This window comes from Bacillus rossius, chromosome 1 (genome assembly GCF_032445375.1).
Source record: "Bacillus rossius redtenbacheri isolate Brsri chromosome 1, Brsri_v3, whole genome shotgun sequence".
In the NCBI taxonomy this organism is placed as follows: Eukaryota; Metazoa; Arthropoda; class Insecta; order Phasmatodea; family Bacillidae; genus Bacillus; species Bacillus rossius.
In genome coordinates, this window is record NC_086330.1 from 13,712,915 (window position 1) to 13,733,600 (window position 20,686).

Genomic DNA, 20,686 nt, shown 5'->3' on the forward strand with positions numbered 1-20,686 from the left:
TGATCCCAGTGGCTGACCCTGGAGGACCCGCCACCCTCCAGGATACGTGGCCTTACTTTAATTGTAGCTTTCCTAGAAAATTTTATCACTCGATCTCTATCCTGACAGACCACTTTTAGATTTGTACGAATACTTATCAAGTAGTATCTCAGTTATTTTTTCAATAATCCTCTATTCTTCAATCCTTGATCGTTTGCTCTCCTCTGGAGACCATGATTAATAAATAAAAAAATAGATAAATAAAATAAAGATGGCAACATATGTCATATATCTTGTCAAACAAACATGGTTGCGCTAGTGACTTTTTCTTTCTCGTAATCTTCCAACTTTGACACTACATATTGGATGTTAATGTAAGAAATATGTGTAGCTTGTAATGGCCTAACAAAATAAATCAAGTACTAGGTCACCTCGCTAAAGAAACGTCTTGTGCTTGTTTCAAGTTTTGCCTCCTACTCTGTAAAACTTTATTCCTACAATCTTGGTCTTTTTTGTGAAAAAAAGCATAAAGTAAAAAAAAAATATATTATAGTAACACCTTCAAAGAAACGTAAAAGGCCTAAGCTATTTGTGGCGTCTGAAATGGTTGGGAAAAAGTGTTTGTCATCACTTGGCATTCGCCTGCTTAATAAACATAGGTAATTTGTCACGATTCATTTTACTTTAAGTTTATTATAATTTTCCTCCCTTAACCTAAAACTTTGTATTGAATCTGTAACTTTTGTAGTTTATGTTGAGACAGTTGACTATAAACGGATTTTACTAACAACTTTATATCGTTGTCTTTTAGGAACTGCGAATGGTAAATGGAATAGTTTTGTTGAGAAATTGGTGCTTGCGAGGGAAGTGATAACAGTTCAATCGGAGGGTTATAGAAAAGTTGGGTGGATTTTTTTGCCACTGGGCTTGTACCAAACAGCAGTAAGATTCAATTCAATCAACTAAGATATCAACCATCAGTAACCCAAATCACAGTTTTGTAATTTATACACATTGACAATCATGAGGTTGGTTAAATTTGTGTTCAGAAGCTTCTTTGAAACTAAAGCATCAAGTATATACAAATAATTTTTATTTAATTTCTACTGACATTAGTGGGGTTATGTTGAGACAGGTGAGCAACTTTGTCAGGTACAGTTTTATTACATTTCAATTTTTTGCACAATATTTAGTAGTTTTAGAGAAGAGCCACTTTTCTGTGAAAATTATAATTCAAATTTTTTTAATTCAAGAGATGTTTTTTAATCATAATCTAAGTGGGTGTTGTGATTATTTAAGTAGTTTACCAGTAATTGACAATTTTTGAAGAGTGGTTAGGTACCTACCTATATTAAAAATACCATAAAATTGTGGAAAATGTTGGTTAGGTTCAGTTAGCTACATTAAAAATACTTTGAAATTTTGTGAAAAATACCTACTTTAAAAAAGTATAAAATATATGGTAAATCTGTATTGTACGGATTAGCGCCAAAAAAAATCGTACAAATATGAAATAACTTTCATTATATGCTATTTTACGTCCTATTTTCAAAACCGCCTGCGGAGATTAAAAATTCCAATTACTTTTGGAGATATCGCCGTTCTTATTTTGCAATACAAGCCCTATGTAATCATTCAACAGACGCCATTTTATATTTTGCCGTGTGTGCGTGAATGCCTAAACAACAGAAATTTTCCATTAAGTAAGGTTAGTTACATGATAAATACTTCAAAATAAACGGAAATTAAAAATAATATCAATTAATTTTACTTGTATAGTTTTAAGTATTTATAATGTAACTGACCTGACCTAACAAAACGGGACAAAGGTAGATTAGGTCAGGTCAGCTACAGTATAAATACTTTGAAACTGAACGGACATTAAAAATAATAAAAATTAATTTTAATGGTTGTTTAGTTTTAAAGTATTTATAATGTAGCTGACCTGACCTAACAAATCCGGAAAAAGGATGAACAGTAGGAACTCACGTAATTTTCATTTTACGTGATGTAGTCGTTCAACTACGTCGCGAAAAAAAAAAAAAATCATACTTGTAAACAAGCAACAATGGTGAACGCGGGAAGCCTACGATTCACTCATCTTTCTGGACATACCCGAATACTCACGTTGGCAAGCCTTCTTTCAACAGACGAGAGGCAAACGCCCGATCGTGCATCTTCGGTTTTTTTTTGTTTTTTTTGTTTATTGTAAATAAATATGCAACTCATGAAAACTAATGGTCAATTAGGTTATGTTAGCTACATTATAAATACTTCAAAACAATGTGGATGGTTGATTTGGTTAGGATAGCTACATTAAAAATACTGTGAAATCATGTAAACGGTTTCCTAGCGCTGGATAGCTACATATTAAAAAGTTATTTGCTAAGCAACCATAAAATGATTTTACAGTTTTTTTAATGTAGCTATACTTACCTAATATAACCAACCATCCACAGTGTTTTAAAGTATTTTTAATTACTTCTTGCTAATTTTAAGAAAAGAAGGCTTGCCAACGTGAGTATTCGGGTATGTCCAGAAGGATGTGTGAATCGTAGGCTTCCCGCTCAACGCCGCATGAGTGCACATCATGAAAATTAAAAAATTCCATATCTCCTAAAGTATTTGGAATTTCTGATCTCCGCCGGGTTTAATGAAAAGAGGAAGTTAAAGAGCACAGAATAAAGGTATTTTCGGATTTTTAAAATTTTTTTTTAAAAAAATCGCCAAAAAATGAATGTTAAAAAATTCGATATCTCCAAAAGTAATTGGAATTTTTTATCTCCGCAGGCGGTTCTGAAAAGAGGACGTAAGATAGCATATAATGAAAGTTATTTCATATTTGTACGATTTTTTTTGGCGCTAATCCGTACAATACAGATTTACCAAATATATTTATGTTGGTAATTCCTAACCTATAGTACAAAAGATTTTACAGTATTTTAAATGACGAGACCATTCATTTTATATTTTCAAAACAGATAGATAAAAAAATTTGTCTCTTAAAGATGCCATGTTCTAAAGCTACAGAAAACTCTGGAACCAGTTTACATAATCTATCAGAACAGCCAAGTGAAAATATTTGTACTAGCTTTACAAGTTTCTTTCTGAGCCTAAGAGAATGTGGGCTAGTCTGAGAACTCATCACTAAAATTTTCTGATCGTAAAAGTCATAATCTTGCAGCCAGTCAGTTAGATTCATTTTTCTTCAACCAGCATATATCTACTTAAAACATATGTTTACCCAAACTCTCTGACACATTCGCAGGGCCGCAACTGGGGGGGGGGGGGGGGGGGCAAGCGGGGCATACGCCCCGGGCGCAAAGCTGTGGGGGGCGCCGAAATCGCTTAATTGTAATTCCTACTACAGCTGGTAGTGGGTTCATGCATGGAAGTTTCAGTAGCACAGAAACTGTTACATGTAGGTATGGAAAATGCTTAAATAGCACCATTTTTCCTTGGGAGGGCCCCCAGACCCGCCGCTTTATTGGTGTGGTATGTGCAAAAAAAGAGCGGGGGAGGGGGAGGCGCATGAATCCATTCATGCCCCGGGTGCCAGAGACTCTAGTTGCGGCCCTGCACATTCGTACCTAACAACTTTAAGCCTTCTGATGAAATGTTCTTCTCTCTTGTGTCATATCTAGATGTTGCAAAGGCCTTGCATCATAAGTAGTGCAATTGGTAATGAAAAAATATAAGATGAAATTCTGAAAATTATTTTACCAATTTTTAACCCATCAATTAAAACAGGACAATATCCGAAAATGCGGAAGTAATCCTACATAAAACCTATACCGAAAATTAAGTCTCCAGGGTCAGCTAAAGATTTTCTCCTTATAAACATCCTGCCTGCTGTTTCCAAATGTCTTGAACACCTGGTGCACAAGCAAACATATGCATACCGTACCTATCAAAGAGAAATTTTTTAGATACCTTCTAATCAGGATTTAGCCTCGGCCAGAGTACACTACTGCCCTAATTAATGTTACTGATAGCATACGTCACGCTATTGATAGACGCGAACTAAGGATTTTAACACTATTTGACTCTAGTAAAGCATTTTTTTGTTAGACCAAAACCTTATATCACTAAAAATTGTGGTTCTCTAAAAAAATTTTCTTGTGCTGTATGTATTTAGTTGAAATCCTATTTAAGTGTTCGTTACCAACGTTGTTCTTGACACCGAAATATCCACGTGGCACTCAATAATAGTTGGTGTTCCTCAGGGTTCAATTATGTTGAGTTTAATTTTAATAAGTGAGACACAGAACTTTATCATCAAACTATGTGATATGTTTTGTTCTACGAGGTGTAATCTTCATGGGAAACTAGCCAAGTTGGGTAAATAAGTTAACTACCATCTTGTAATTATTGAATAAGTTAACTTACATGTTAAATGATTGTGAAAAAATATTGTCTTGTTCAGAATGTTTCTTATTTATTTTAACTAACTAAACGGGTAAATTTTTGGAACACTTTTATTTGCATTATACTTTAATGATTTACCTAAATGTCAAAAAAAAAATTCCCAATACCACCTATGTAAATCATCAACATACATGTGGTATTGGGATTTTTTTTATATATATATATATATATATATGTGTGTGTGTGTGTGTGTGTGTGTGTGTGTATGTATATATATATATATGTGTGTGTGTATATATATATATATATATATATATATATATATATATATATATATATATATATATATATATTGTTACGAACGTTAGCAAGGCCACGTCACGCGTAGGTGCACGCCGTAACATGAGATGTGCCGTGCGCACCTGGGTCGCAACTTTATCTCCCTCCAGCCCTCCGCACTCCCCGCGCGGCGCTCTGCCTTTGACAAGTAACTGACACCAGACAGCTGGGAGTTGCGCGAGCCGCCGACACGTGTTTTCGAGAGATTTCTGCCGTCGGGACGGCTCGCGATGGACCGACAGGCCCCGGCTGCTCTCGTGAGTTCTGGAATTTCGCTGGGGCCTATATATATGCCCAAGTACGCCAGTCAGAGAGTCTGAGGAGTTCGGAGTGTTCAGTCGGGAGTTCTCCCGCGGCGGAGTTTCCGGGCGATAGTGCCGCGGGTGCGGCAGAGTGGCGAAGTCCTTGGACGAAGGTTCCAGGGCAGGGAGTGAGTAAGTTCTGTGGAGTCAGGAGTTTTCCCGAGGCGGAGTTTCCGGGCGATAGAGTCGCGGGCGCGGCGGAGTCCCGAGCGAAGTTGCGAGTGAGGCGTTGAGTGGGATCCTCGGCGAAGGCAAGTCGCGCTGCGGCGAAGTGTGGCGTTGGAGTCCCGCGGCGGAGACCCACGAGGGGTGCTGCGGCGAGAGTTGCGCCAGAGGTGCGGCCCAGCGAGGTGTGTGGAACGAGTGGCTGGGGAATTGACATTCTTTAAGTGTAATTAATTATTTGCCAATTTAGAAGATTATTTGTAAGGGACAAGTAGTGGTAATAAATAAAACTGTGTGTGATAAAAATCTTTAATTGGGCTATCCTTTACGAACCCGCAGTAAATCGTAACAATATATATATCTTCGTACTAAAGCACCTGATATTAATCAGTCAATTAGTTATGTAAGTGATGATCTAGCTTCCATTTCTAATTGGACAAAAGTAAATAAATTTATGGTGAATATAAATAAAACAATATTAATTGGCTCTGCTCATATGCTAACTTTGCCACCAATAAAGAAGCTATCAAATTAATAAATAAAACAAATAAGTCCATGTTGGTTCACAAATTATGCACAGAAAGCATAATTATCCATTTTTACATGGTTATTAGTTGAAAATAATTGCTTAAACAAGGCAATCATGTGTTGCTATTTTAAACTTTGGGTTTTGTTGTTGAAAATGTATATTAATCTTTTAAAATGCAATTTGTTGTAAGGTCTGTAGCTACCAAAACCATAAATTTAGGAAGTTTACTTTAATATTAAAAAAATACTTAATTTTCCTATTTTGCAATTGTTTAGTTATATAGTTCTTTTGGAGAAACTCGAGTGCAGAATGTAGCTTTAATAAATTATTTAATGCCATGTATATCACTTAGCTTTCTTTGTAAATATCTAAAATGAAATGTACGTGACATAATTATTTAAATAAATAAATAAATTTTATTTATTTTGGTACCTCCAGTGTAAAAAACAAAAACATATTTCACGGGTAAAAATCTGTTTGTATAGTGAAAGGTTTCTAATTTGTCATTATCTATGGTTTGGCACATTATTGTTATCTGGTACCAATTAAGCTGTTTGGGTTAAAAAAATTTCAGGCGAATTTCGGCGGTTAAGACAAGGTCTCACATGCCATGTTGAAATTTTTCATCAATAATTATATTAGTTAAAGAGCTTTTTAATTAAATTTTAACTTAATGCCTCTCTTGCGTTTGCTGTGTGGATAGCGAGTGCAGCCACATGTTGTTGCAGGAACTGTGCCGTTCAGCCGTCGCGGAACTGCAGGGATGCATGTCGATATTACTCCGCGCAGCGAGAGCCGCCAAGAAGCTCGTCTTCCACGGTGCAGGATCCGCCTGCCAACAGGTCCTCGACACAACCGGCCCTGAGCGAGCCGTTGCCCGGGCTGCCGCCCCCCGTCTTCGCCACCTCCAAGGAGGAGCACCACACCACACAGGTCACGACGTTGCCCAACGGCCTGCGAGTGGCGTCTGAGAAAAGATTTGGCCAGTTTTGCACAATCGGAGGTAGATAACAGATGTACTTTATTCCTATAAACCAGTATGTATGACTAAAATGTTATGCAAACAACAGGGTTAGGGGTGCAGTTGTTTTGGTTTATATAGTGCTTGATTATGCACAGCAAGTTAAAATATATTGTCTTGAACTATATATAAGACTTCTTAGCACAGTGACTATTCATATATGTATTCTATCTAACGGGCCTTGGGTTTGTTACCAGAAGGTTGGTTTCCTCCTCCTCGTGACGTGATGTGTTAGTAATCAAGGTCACAAAAACCAGTTACCATTAATAAACCTGTTGCTTTGACCGTTTTTCTGTCGAAAGAGACATATAGGGTGTATGTCCATCTTTACTAAAGTGTATTACAGAACACCAGACGTTACTCAAATTGTTTGACCAGTTCAATGTTGTAAATGTTGTTGCCCTTCCAGAGCACAAACATCGACGTCCCTGACACTGTGTACGGTCGTAGCAGAATGGCAAAAGCTACTTTATTCTGCGCAGAAACAGATGCCTACCCAAACACCATCCACGATCTGGGTGCCGGGCCAATTTAAACAATTAGCAATGAATCCAAAAGCAAAGAAAAATGTGAACGAACTACATTCACCACTAAAAACCTTAAGTGGGGCACTCCTAAAAAGCTAATTAAACTACAAACGAACACAAACCTATTTTATATGTCTTTAAGAATGTTTCACACATTTTTAAATGACTTGATCAGCTTCCTGTTTATAACAAAAGAATTCTAATGCAAACTTATAATACTTACTACAAATATAAAATTAAATATAAACAAATATATACATTAAAAATACATACCATTAAACTACTTGTATAAAAATTATTGGCCATTATACTGCGAAGTTAATACCAAAACAGAATCATACTAATATATATATTTATATATAAAAAGTTCATACAGCTTATCAAAATGGGAGGTGAGTGATTTATTAAAAAAGCTAAAGTTCCTAACAATAGTCACGCAATACTTCATAAGCAGGAACCAAGAGGATGCTTATAGAAACTACTTGTCTGCAGGACGGTACTGACACACTCCATCAAGGAAGTAAATGGACGCAGCAATTTTCTGAATTGCTTTTCTGTACAAATGTACTTAATATACCATGTCCAAACAAATTCATGCAGTGAGGCTTTCCTAAAATTTGCCTTTAAACAAATACATGATTAAAACTGATGAATCACAATCCAGTATTGTTTCGTAAAAACCTTACTCTTTTACTGTCTTTGTTTCACTGTCATTACAAGCCAGGTAACTGAACACCAAACGACCGTAAAAATTACATAAATTAATATCACAGCCAATTTCTAAATGATGACGTAACTGTCAGCACAATTCGTAGACATGTCAAAGTTAAGTTCACGCTTTTAAAACACGCTTGTAAACATTACAGCCACCATTGGATAATACTGGTAAAGGACGTCGCAGGTGCTCTTATTACCTTATGTTGCGTTGTCGGAGCCTTCAATGTGCTGTCCAGTTCACCGCTGAGACGACGTCATCCCCCGCCGACTGCCTCGTAGCAGGCTCAGGTCGTTTCTCCATCTCGACTGTAGTCGGCACGGCAAACCGCTGCAGCACTATCGCACGTGATATCACTCGCCTCGGTGCTCGCGCTCCCAAGTGGCAGTTTCATGCAACAACGGACTCGTAAACATAACTTACTAAAATACAAGCGCTAAAGTCTATAAATTAAGCTTACAATAAAACTAAATATTGAATAATGAATTTAAGTAAAAAAATGCAGAAAACAAATACATATATACTAAAATACGTTAAAATAATTAAAAGGGGAAATATGTTTTTACAATGATGTCGGCCAAAAGTAAATTGTACACAAAATGGTCGCATGGCCACAATGTTGTAAATCAGTTCTATGTATTAATACGAAAAACAGGCGAGCTAATATATTTTAATTTGACTGAAGAGTTTACTGAATCTTTGTGGATAATTTGCTGGTTATTTATTACTGATGCTCATGTGACAAGAATTGTAGTTTGGTGTGACTGTATGTAAGCCCTGAGTTTGTATCCAAGTGATTGGGGGCCAACTAAAGCCTCACTACAGGAGAATGATGCATTAGCAATCACGGCTACTGTGAATTAGGAAATTTCCGAAGTACGTACATTATATGAGAGATATTGGTTCATATCACAGGACACTTCCTGTAGTCAAATTTTATATGTTTATATGGGATGATTACAGGTAATGAAAGTCCCGAAAGTTTCGAAAAAGTATGGAAATTAAAGGAATAGTCACAGAAGTCACTAAAACTCCCTTAAATGATAGTAGAGGTGCTAGAAGACATAAAAGCTTTTAAGTTCCCGCAGCCTTTTGCTTGCCACTTTTTTTTCCCCATCTCACTTTAATTTATAAGTCGCATGTGAAAATTATCTTTGAAAATGTTCAAGCGGTTTAATTTAAAACTAAGTATATTCCTGCGAATTGTGAAAATTTTTGTATTACTTTAGCTCATTTCATTTTGGTTATATTTATATCTAAATTTAAAAATCACCTTTTCATAAAAAAAAAAAAATTCAGGAAAATATTGTTAAAAGGTACTAAAAAAGGTTTACTCTTTACTTGCAGAGACACACACACACACTCACACATTCATGCATATGCACACGTGCACATGCATACACACATGTGCACACGTACACAAACACAATATGTGTAGAGTTAAAAGCTCATTTGGCAGATTGAATAATTATAATGTTAGTGGTTCTACATTTGAAATATGTTGTTGTTTCCATCATTCCGCAGTTGTAATAGATTCTGGATCAAGATATGAAGTAGCATATCCGAGTGGAATTTCACACTTCTTGGAGAAATTGTCGTTCAATGTAAGTTGCATAATAGTGCTTAGTTTTTTTTTTTTTAAAGTTACATTGTTGTAAATTAATATACTGAATTTTTCTTTTAAAGTGTTTATATTACAATAGTGTAAAAATTCTTTGCTCATATTGTTTGTTTGGTTATTTGTTTGTTTGTAATATTTTATACACATTAACGATGATGGTTTTCTGGCAGTGACATATTTAACCAAGACGTGTTATAATATAATCTAAAGTGAAATATTGACACTAGTACAATACTCTTGGACTTTCAGAAAGAGATACCCAATATAGGTACATGTTTGCTTGAAAACTTGTCAGAATAATTGTGTTGAATCTTCAGTATTTTTGAAAATACCATATGTGTCTTCACCACCATTGGGAAACATTACTTAAAACTTAGTTCACTTCTTTTTGTTTATTCTGTTTTAACTGTTTTGTGTGTTTGTGTGTGTTTTTTTTTGTGTGAATTAAACCATTTAATTTACATTGGCGTTGTAGTATGGACACTTTTGCGAAACACAAAATTCCAAAGAAAGACAGTATAAATTAACTGTCCTGTTCTTTGTGTTTGTGTAATCCTATGTTCATTAGTGTAATGTTTGTCTGTGTCTTTATTGTATTATTTGTTAAATGCTGGCCTCTTAATTTTCCTTTGACTAGGCAGGCACTATAATTATAAATCAAATGAAAATTGATAAAAACAAAATAATAATAATAATAATAATTGATTATTCATTTTCTGTTTAAATTAATGTAAAATGTAAATCTGTGCTAAGCTCACATATGTTGTATACCTTCTTTACAGTCTACGACTGAGTACGCAGACAGAGATAAAATCATGCTTGAGCTGGAAAAACACGGCGGCATCTGTGACTGTCAGTCATCAAGGTTAGCAAATTTTCTTGTTAAAATATATTTTATGCTGCAAAATATATTTAATTTATACTTGTTTGTTGTTTCTGTGTAGTAAGAATAGCTTACACAATGAATATTATTATCAAAACTAAATAATATGTGTGTATAGGTTCATAAAAGGAAGTACTACTGGGGCCATTTTCATGCATGTTGCTTCCATTGAAAAAAATGAAATGTATTTACCTGTTCACTTGGCAAATACCATTTTTGTTTCCTTTTGCGTGGATGGATTGTTGCATGTCTGAGAAGTGAACGGGTTTGAATTAAAATGTGCTCTAAACTGTCCTTGATTCTTCTTACACCTGCTGCGAGAATAAATTAGTTGTAAGTACAGGATGTCAACAAGATAAACAAAAAGGTTCTTAAGTCACTAAAATTGTTCCGTGGATTGAAACTTGTGATGGCTTAGTTTTGTGTGTAATTTTTTTTTTGTGAAGAAATGTAGACATCAGATGCTTTTCTATGAACACTGTCTAACTTTTGTTGGTAAAAGGTATTGTATATTTTTTATTGTTAAAATTATTTCATGATCCTTTTTTAAAAAAAAAAGACATATTATGAAGGTAAAATATTCATGCAATATTGCCTATGTTGTTTTCTTTTCCCCAGGGACACGTTTATCTATGCAGCGTCGGCAGACGTCCGTGGTCTTGACGCTGTAACAAAAATCTTGGGAGAAATTGTTTTGAGACCACAGATTTCTGTTTCTGAAGTAAGCTCAGTTTAAAACCCAACAAGTAAGATAAATTTGAAAGCCACGTGTAATTTTATTTCTTATTAATAAAATTTTTTATTTGCCAAAACAGTTTTTTTTTTCTTTTGGCATTTAGTGAACATGTATGTTTGCTTTTGTGCGTAGATGGAATTGGCTCGCCAGGCAATATCTTTTGAGCTGGAGACATTGCAGATGAGACCGGAGCAGGAAACGATTCTCACCGACATGATACATGCGGTAATTGGTATTTTTAAAATATTTTATCCAGTAGTCATTTCTTTGGTTCCTATTTTAATGCAAAAGTATGTGGTAGATAAATATTTATATTTTTAAAGAAACATTATATCCAAACTATGTGTTTGAACTCAGCAGGTTTTATAAGAGTACATTATTAGTTTTGGAGAATAGTTTGTAAATTTTAGATTTTGAAGAAATTTAAATTCTCGTTGAAAACTGGTTTGATTTACTGTGAAGTGTGACTATTAGTTTGCACAAAGTTAAAACTGATAAAGTGGCGAACCATGTGTTACTTTGTTATGTATGACTTGATGTAAGCTTTTGGACATACGCCATTGCTAAGCACATGTATGTCTGTAGAAGAAAACTACAGACATACATGTGCTTAGCAATGGCGTATGTCCAAAAGCTTACATCAAGTCATGCACTCCCATTGCACAAATCTTTCAAAGATAACATTTGTTATGTATGTTTTATCTTTTGCAACATTGACTGTAATGTCAATGTAGCAAGAGTCAGCAGAGGCCAGTAACTACATCAGCCTCGCTCGGTTGTGATGATCCTCCCCCAAGTCTCCCCGACGGATGCGAGATGAGTGTATAGTGTGTAGTGAGGTCGGATACCCGGGATGAGCCCCGCGACTGTTGCAGGCTGCGTTCCGGGACAACACCCTGGGCCTGCCCAAGATCTGCCCGGCGGAGAACGTGGGGAAGATGGACCGCTCGCTGCTGTTCTCGTACCTGAAGCAGCACTACACGCCGCAGCGAATGGTGGTGGCGGGGGTGGGGGTGGATCACGACGCGCTCGTCCGGAGCGTGCTGAGGCACTTCGTGGAGCAGAGGCCCATCTGGGAGCAGGACACGGGACTGGTGGTCCCCGGCACGGGGCTCGACGTCGACCGGTCCGTGGCTCAGTACACGGGCGGGATGGTGCAGGTCAGTCCTGCAGTTCTGGCTTCTGGCAGTCCTTCGATTTGTCTTTAATTAAATAAAGACCTTTAAAAGTCCTTCAATTTCACTAAGTTTTGTAGAAATCTCCTTAATTAAAACTGATCAGTGTGCAAGTAATGGATAAATGCAATATTTTAATGTTCTTTTGTTTCAGAGTTGGCATTAAACAACACTTCGCAGTACATTTGACGAATTTCGGGTTACATGATTACATTTTATATATAAAAAATCTTTTTAATTCAATTTTCGTATTTTTTATCTCTTCTTTAAACTAAAAAGTTTTTTTATACTGTGTTACTTTGAACTTATAAAGAAATTGTGAATAGTTAACAAAATAAATGTTAGGACTAATTTCAGAAACACACTATGTTTGAGTTACATGTGTGTTCCAGAGAGAGTTCTGTAGCATTGTTATTTTCTTGAAGAATTTGTGATATTACAAAATTTTTTCTACTTCTTGAAAGTGGTGAAGGCGATGAAGTAAAGGTGTGATTAAAAACTCACTAATTTTTTATTGCACTAGAGAGTAAACCATGTTTCCATCTTAAGTTCTAAGTAGAGAACTGGTTGTTAATTTGATGTGGTGGGTGAAACATGATAATGCAAAGAGGCTCAAGGCGACTGGATCTTCAAGTTTACAGTGAGCTCGAAACCACTTGGGTATTGACTCTTGTGTTTTTTAAATATGAGTTACGCTGGGGTGTCGGGGTAAAAACCACAACTCTCACTGGTTGTAAAAGAACTGGATCCTTGAAGTGCGGCTACAAATGTTTGTTGGTAGTTTCAAAAGAGATATGATAAATGTGACTAAAGGTCAATGTTCCAACCGGGTTCCCATTGCATAAACAGCAGAAAGACTGGATGAGATGTGGTATTGGATAAACTTGTATAGCACGATTAGTAGTGTTTGTAGCCAATAAATGTAAACACTTGATTGTAATGAGGAGGGCTTTCTGGTTTTTTCATTGCCTGCTGTGTAGTCGTTTTTATTATTTTCCCTTTATTATTTGGTGTCAAAACCTTAATTGGCCCTCCGTGGAATCTCATTACAAATTATTTCATTTTTAAGTAATGCCTTTGAATATATATATACTGTATAGAAGTCGCCAGCCCAGGTTAAAATTTCTAATACGGTTTTGAGGTAGTTGGTTAATTCACCGCCGCAATCGCCACCATCTCTAGGGCATCGACTTGTGGTGGTCCCTAGCGGGCAAGTGTCGAACTCTTCAAACACCCCTTCCCCCACCCGTTGAACGACGTTGAGCTGTAGTGAATGATGGATGAGGGGTGCGGGGAATGACAGCGGGCGACAGCGCTGCGCTCTAACGTGTAAATAACTACTAAGACGATACAGGGCGTTACGGCAGCGCACTGCAGCGGTGAAGTTCCCAAGCTGCTCATCAAACGCTTTTGAAAAACGTAGAGTAAATCCTATCCACTCGCGACTTCTATACTGTATATATATTCAAAGGTAATGCTGACTTTGAAATAGATTTTTTCTGAAAATGTTTCATGTGTAAATATCACTATATCAGTACAGTACTTTTGTTAAGTACTGAAAGGTAAGTTTTTTTAGCGACATTTTAATAACATGTATATCACTGTATATCAGCAAGTTTCAAGGATCACACATCTCTTCTTAGTCTTGTGAAGCCTGGCTCTGGCAAATGCCAGCTTCAAATATTCCTCCGACCGTGTTGCTTCGCAGGAGGAGTGCGAGATCCCAGTGTACGCCGGCCCATCCGGCTTGCCCGAGCTGGCGCACCTAGTGGTGGGCCTGAACAGCTCCTCGCACCGGGACGATGAGGACTTCATCCCCACGTGCGTGCTGAACATGATGATGGGAGGCGGGGGCTCGTTCAGCGCCGGAGGACCTGGCAAAGGCATGTACACCCGCCTCTACACCAACGTGCTCAACAGGTGAGCTCGCGAGTTCTTCTTCCACTTCTCGTGTGTAGCTTGGCGGAACATTTTTATTCATTTACGCACACCCGTGTATCTGGTCGACATTGTGGGCTTTAGAGGTGAAGGCATGTAATGCCTAGTGTAGTACTGGTGTGATTTTCTCGAATTCAAATCCCAAAGAGTATTGCGAGTACACCCCTTGAATACGAATGTAGGTCTCGGGGGATCAAAATAAAATAATGCACATGAAATGAAAATGTTAACTGTGGTGTTGAAATATTCAACTAGGCCTGTGCTAATGTTTGAATTAGTTTATTATTCGTATTTGTTTAAATTTTGAATAATATGTTGAAAAAAACGGATGTTCAGTTGTTCACGAATAGGGAAGTGTGTGATCCTGAAAATTGAGAAAAATGTTAGATTCACATGGGTTTTTCTTGTCAGGTGGGTGCATTTCTAACGGGATTTGAGTAATATTTTAGGGTTATTCATGTGGAGATTTTCCCACTACATCCAGCCATGTAAATTTTGAGAAGACTAATAAAGTAAAACAGGATTTAACTCAGTAATTGGGAATCATTACTAATAACCACGTTATCAGCTACTGTATAAATACTTAAATTCTTAAATATTTCCCTCAAATATCGAATTCTTAGAATACTGAGGATTTTATTGGCCCATTCGTAGCAATAACACAATCAATGGATCTGAGGAAATAATCTACCACTGCTAGTGTTTTCGAGAAATGATGAACGGCCGAGATTTGGATGGCCGGACGGTATTCGATCCTGGGTCCACTAGAATAAGAGTCTAGTTTTTAACCACAATATGGAGGCAACTCTAGTGCACAATAGAGATATCAGATATGCAAAGAAAATTGTTTTAATATTGAGTTGTAATACATATTAGTATTCATTAGTTTTAATAAATGTTCATTATTGTTGAATCTCGTGTGGCTTAGCGAACAAACCATTTATGGATATTTACTAGTGATTATTCTTTTGAATATCTTGTCTTTACTCACAGTTCATTTTATTAAAACATAGTAAAACTAGTTATCGTATTTACCTGAACATAAGGCCATGACTTTTACCAAAACTGTTAACTATCAGTGGGGGGGGGGGGGGGGGGGGTCATATTATAATCGCAAACTTGTACCTTGCCATTGGGAACAGCGTAATTGAGTGACTACCTGCTCCACCACTTTAGGCACCGTTAATTACTGCCTTTTGAACCTCCGCTCAGTTAAAAAACTACATGCTCTGCCTGTAAAATTCGTCACTATGCCACTTGGAAGGTGGGATTGGGAGAGAGCGCAAATTGAGTTTGTCCAGGTTTTTTTTTTCCTTCTCTTCACTGTGGCCGCTGGGAAAATCACTACCTCCCCTCCTCTTTCACCCTCCCAGCCCATCACTGCATTATTTGCTTTTTGAACAGCTGCTTTTGAACTACAGTTATAAAAAAACAATTTTTTTTTCCTTCTTTTAACTGCAGCTTGGTGTTTCAAAAGAGGTTGTGTAAATCGTTGTGTAAATCATTCTACTGATGAATGAGGCTATAAAAAAGGTTTAGTAAATAAGTAATAAATTTTCTAATTTAAATAATTCCACGTACGTACTATGGACTTGAATTGTGATTTTCACTCATTAGTGTTCTTCATAAACGCATAATCAAAAAGTTTGGGGTCACGTAATATTCGGTGTCTAGTTATTTTCGGGTGAATGCTGTAATTAAAAACAAAAAAAAGCAGCTTGGTCAGGCTCTTATTCCTCAGCCTCTTGACTCGTGTCTCGTGTACGTGCAGGTATCACTGGATGTACAGTGCAACGGCGTACAACCACGCGTACATGGACTCTGGCATATTCTGCATCCACGCGAGCGCCCCGCCAGTGCACGTGCCCGACATGACGGAGGTCGTGGTGAAGGAGATGGTCGCCATGGCGGGGACCATCGGCACGGAGGAGTTCAGCGTGAGTGTGGCGCCACGCTTCTCCCGGGTCTCTGGCGCGTCTCGTGTGTGTCGACGCCTCCCGACCTGACTGTTCCCATCTTGTTCCCAGAGGGCAAAGACGCAACTGCAGTCGATGCTGCTGATGAATCTGGAAGCCCGCCCCGTCGTGTTCGAGGATATCGGTCGGCAAGTTCTGGCCTCCGGACACAGGAAGAACCCCTCTCATTTTATTGATGCGATCTGTGAGTATTTACATGATCAGTAATCATGTACTAATGAAAGGGGCAATATTTTATTTGATTATTTGTGCACTGATTTTGGTGGTCACAAAATTTTAACTAATTTCAGTTTTGCCTTATAATTTTTGAAAGAAAAAAAAAAATCAACAATATGCAAAAGATTTGTGTTAATTAGTTATAGTCTTCCAGCGATACTCAAAATTTACAATGTTTATCACATGTGTTTTTTCTTTTCCAATCTATGAGCACATTATGAAACTTGCACATCCTAATGCCGTTTTCTTTGTTGAACACATAAAATCCTTCAAATTCATACTCTTTAGCTCTTTCGAAAAGATTAACAACTTTCAGCATTTTATACACTTATTAACACTCCACAAAACACTAATGGAAAAGATTATAGAATGCTGAAGAGATGCACATTACATCCACGTGGAAATGTTAAAGAACTTTATGTCGACAGATACGCACTAGTCTTAATAAACTTGTAGAACATTTTCAGTACCACTAATTCAGTGTTTGATATTTCATAACTAGCAACGCCATCTACAATTTGTCCACGAGTGGCTGAAAGTATGATGTTTATCGCCTCTCTTTAATGGATGCTGCAAAAAAAAAATCAAGATTGGGTCCCACGTATAACCGCTTTGTATGGTAAACAATGTTTTGTGCACAATGTCAGTGAGGATGGGGTCCACCTAAATCTTAAAGGGCAGGAGAAACTGTCAGAGGAGGAGGAGGTCACGAAAGCACGGTAGGGGGGGTGGGAAGAGGGGAATACTATTTGGGAAACGGGAATGTGGGGGACAGATAGGGTGGGGAAGGGGGGGGGGAGAAAGGACTGGATGCAGAGGAGTTGGACATCATGGAGGTGTGTAGGTGGAAACGGAAGAGCAAAAGTACGACAAGGCTATGAACATGTGAGGGTGGTGGTAATAAACTGTAGAAGTGTGTATAAGAAGTTAGACATGTTCTGGAGCATAGTTGAGGCATATGGAGCGGATATTGTTGTAGCGGTAGAGACTTGGTTAGATGAGGAAATTGGAGATGGGGAACTGAGGAGGACTAACTATGAGGTATTTAGAAGGGACAGGAATAGAAAGGTGTGATGGTATATGTGCAAGAGGGTAGGGTTGAATGGGTGAGTGATAAGACAAAAGTGTTAAGAGATGAGAGTTAGAGGATTGGGATGGCAGCAGTAGCGGATCCAGAGGGGGGGCTAAGGGGCTCAAGCCCCCCCCAAAAGCATCTGGGTCCACTATTGTTTTAGTGTTTGTCTTGATAAAGCCTAGCCTCAGCTGGGTCAAGCCCCTCCCAAACCAAAATCCTGGATCCACCACTGGATGGCAGATACGGCTTCTGGCAGTGTATATGCAACCAGGTAAATGGGAAGAATCCATTCTAGAGCTTAGAACAGACTGGACAGGCTAGGAGAGGATAGTTGGGTGATGGTAGTTGGAGACGTGAACTTGTCAGGGGTAGTGTGGAAGCAGGGACCGGAGGAGACGGGCAGCTCAGTTGGTAAATAGAGGACTGAAGCAGGTAGTGGGGGAGAACACCAGAATGGGTATTTGCATAGGAGAGGAACTCTTGCTAGATGTGGTACTGGTAAGACCAGTGACCACAGGGTCCCGGTTGTGGAGGTTGAAATGGGGCGGCGAGTAAACAAGGAAAATATGGGATAGGGCGAAAGTGGGGGCGGAAGCATATCTGAAGAGGGAGTACATATTGTAGATGGGTAAAGATTAGGGGACTTGATAAAAAAATGGGCCGCTTTGAGAGACTTACTACAGCAGATGGTGGACCGTTTTGTGCCTGGAAGGAGGGCAGAAATAGAGGATGATTCTACCTGCTATGGGAGAGAGATAAGGGCCTTAAAGTGGAGGAGGCTACATGCAAGGGCCAGGAGGAAAGGAGGGGGAGAAATGAAGGTAGAGATGAAGGAGTTGGGTAAGGAGCTGGGAAGGAAAACAGGGAGGCAAGGCATGCGTACATGGAGGTGGGTGAGGAAAGGTCTGAAGAGGGGGAAGTGATGTCTGGAGTTACGCAAGGGAGTGTGTTGGGGCCCCTGTTATTCACGATAATAATGTATGATATTGGAGAGGGGATATAAGAGATAGTATGAGAGTATTTGCAGATGATTGCTTACCTAGTGCATCAGGTGGTGGGGAAAGGGGTTTATCTGCAAGGTGAATTGAGCAGACTGGAACAATGGACGGAGCAGAATGGGATGTCGCTGAATGTTGAAAAGGTGAAGGTGGTTAGGTTCGCGAGGAAGAGGAAGGTAACGAGGGAAGTGTATGTGTGGAAGGGGCAGGAGATAAAGGACGTCGAAGAGTACAAGTACCTGGGGGTGACCCTGCACAATAACCTGGGATGGGGCTGCTTGGCAGGACCCTGCAGGGGGCAGGGAGGTGAGTAAGGGAGAAGGCATACGCCACGTTGGTCAGGCCAGTGATGGAGTATGGGGCTGTGACCTAGTGACTGAGGTAAGGGAGCTGTAGGTGATGCGTGACCACCTGTTCGTTGTTGCAGCGAAGGTGACCAAGGATGACGTGGTGCGTGTCGCCAGGAAGATGCTAAAGTCGCCTCCCGCCGTGGCAGCGCGCGGCTCGGTCACCAAACTGCCGTCCTTGGAGGACATCCAGGCCGGGCTAGTGAGTCAGACCGGGAAGATACCCAGCCGCAGGGGAAAGTTGTCGCTGTTCCGATGAGGTGGCAGGCTGTGTCGAGTTTCTCGTAATTGTGCCAGAAACAGTCTACTGCAGCTGTATTTCAAAGAAGTTCCAGCAACAAATACGTGGCAAAAGTCAAGAGCGATGGTGGTTACAATATCGTAACTGATTGTGCAAATAAATAAATTATGCTGCTGTAAAAATTAAAAACACAAATCAGCAAGGAAGAATAATGTGGAGATTCTTGAAGTAAAATGAATATTTCCTCTAATATAAGAAGTTGATGAAAATATACATTTCTTTTAGTTGTTCTTCTCTCTTGTAAAACTCATAGGTAGGGACAAAATTTGTATGGTAAATTGCAATAAAACCAAAATACACAATATAGCATCAAAGTGCAAATTATATCATGGAATTAAGTAGCATTTAACCAAAAATTAATTAAAATCATTAAAAAAGTAATCTTTTAATGCTTGAAATTAAGGAATGTTGTTATTTTCAGACAAAAATTATATCAAAGTGCATAGATCAGAAAAAAAAAATTAATATTTTTTATTGTACATCTCTTATCGAATCACTTTTAAACCACAAATGCTCACTAATTAATTTTTATTGCTCTGAATGTATCTGCTTTAGATCAAATTGTTGCAAATAATATTATCATAAAAATGTAGCATATAAATTTTATCACAATTTTGGTGGAGTATTACAAAACAGCTTTTTTAAAAATTAAATAAAAATAACACTTAAATCCTCTGTTTTAAAAATGAAATTGGAATAAAAATAAAACAAAAAAAATCTTGTCTCAACTCAAAGGTTTTTCTTTCTCCTCGATTCAATAATAGATGTCAATAATGGGAATTATTAAAGCATTAGTTATGTTAGGTGGGTCATTGACCCCACAGGTTAGTTTAGTAAGTTTTCGGTACAAATTGTATTAGTCACCCTTGCATTTAACTTAGTGCCTTCCACCTTGAATGAAGGAGATTGTGTATGACTAGTCAAGATGTCTTTCTCAAATAAACAGGAGCCTGGGTTAGACAATGAACCTATAGTGTGTGATGATCAGTACTTAATCCTTACGTTACAGTTAACTAGTCTCCACTGTTTTTTTTTGTTCCACATCCTGAATTACACCTGCACTAAATAATTTTTGTTGGACGTTGAGGAGTTTTCCTTCAAACGCAGGCCACCTTGGATGTACCATATTTACCTGCGTGGGTCCGATTTTTTTCTTCTTAAATATGAGGGACTGTTCTCTGGAGTTTTTCACTTTGGATGTACAAAAAAATTAAAAAAAAAATTAATATTGCACTGTAAGGTTGAGTATGTGCTTTAATGTCTATCCTATGTTAATTTTTAATAAATATGTCACAAAAATTGTTTAATTTAAATGTCTTGACAGCACATGTAAAGCACCATGAACTACACGGTTATGCTGCCTGCTGTGCTGTCATTTGGCAAGAGGGAAACATCTACCCTCTTTTATCGCATAATCGTCGCACCCATATTTTAGGCCGCCAAAATATGGATAAAAAACTTATCACGTAAATGTT

At 38.0% G+C, this 20,686-nt stretch overlaps 1 protein-coding gene across 1 annotated transcript; it reads left to right on the top strand.

Moving 5' to 3' along the window:
- Nucleotides 1-275: 275 nt before the first annotated feature.
- LOC134532276 (mitochondrial-processing peptidase subunit alpha) lies at nt 276-20,450 on the top strand. Its single transcript, XM_063368698.1, has 11 exons — nt 276-638; nt 6,411-6,685; nt 9,470-9,549; nt 10,349-10,431; nt 11,068-11,170; nt 11,318-11,410; nt 12,061-12,345; nt 14,069-14,280; nt 16,070-16,235; nt 16,326-16,458; nt 18,991-20,450. The coding sequence occupies exons 1-11, from the start codon at nt 583-585 to the stop codon at nt 19,167-19,169; spliced, it is 1,665 nt and encodes a 554-aa protein (XP_063224768.1). The 5' UTR covers nt 276-582; the 3' UTR covers nt 19,170-20,450.
- Nucleotides 20,451-20,686: the final 236 nt, after the last annotated feature.

Excerpts from the sequence above, each read along its gene's own strand:
- LOC134532276 (XM_063368698.1), top strand. The coding sequence starts at position 583 with ATGGTTGGGAAAAAGTGTTTGTCATCACTTGGCATTCGCCTGCTTAAT. Across the intron at positions 16,236-16,325 it reads TCGGCACGGAGGAGTTCAGC|AGGGCAAAGACGCAACTGCA; the intron begins GTGAGTGTGGCG and ends TCTTGTTCCCAG. Across the intron at positions 16,459-18,990 it reads TCATTTTATTGATGCGATCT|CGAAGGTGACCAAGGATGAC; the intron begins GTGAGTATTTAC and ends TCGTTGTTGCAG.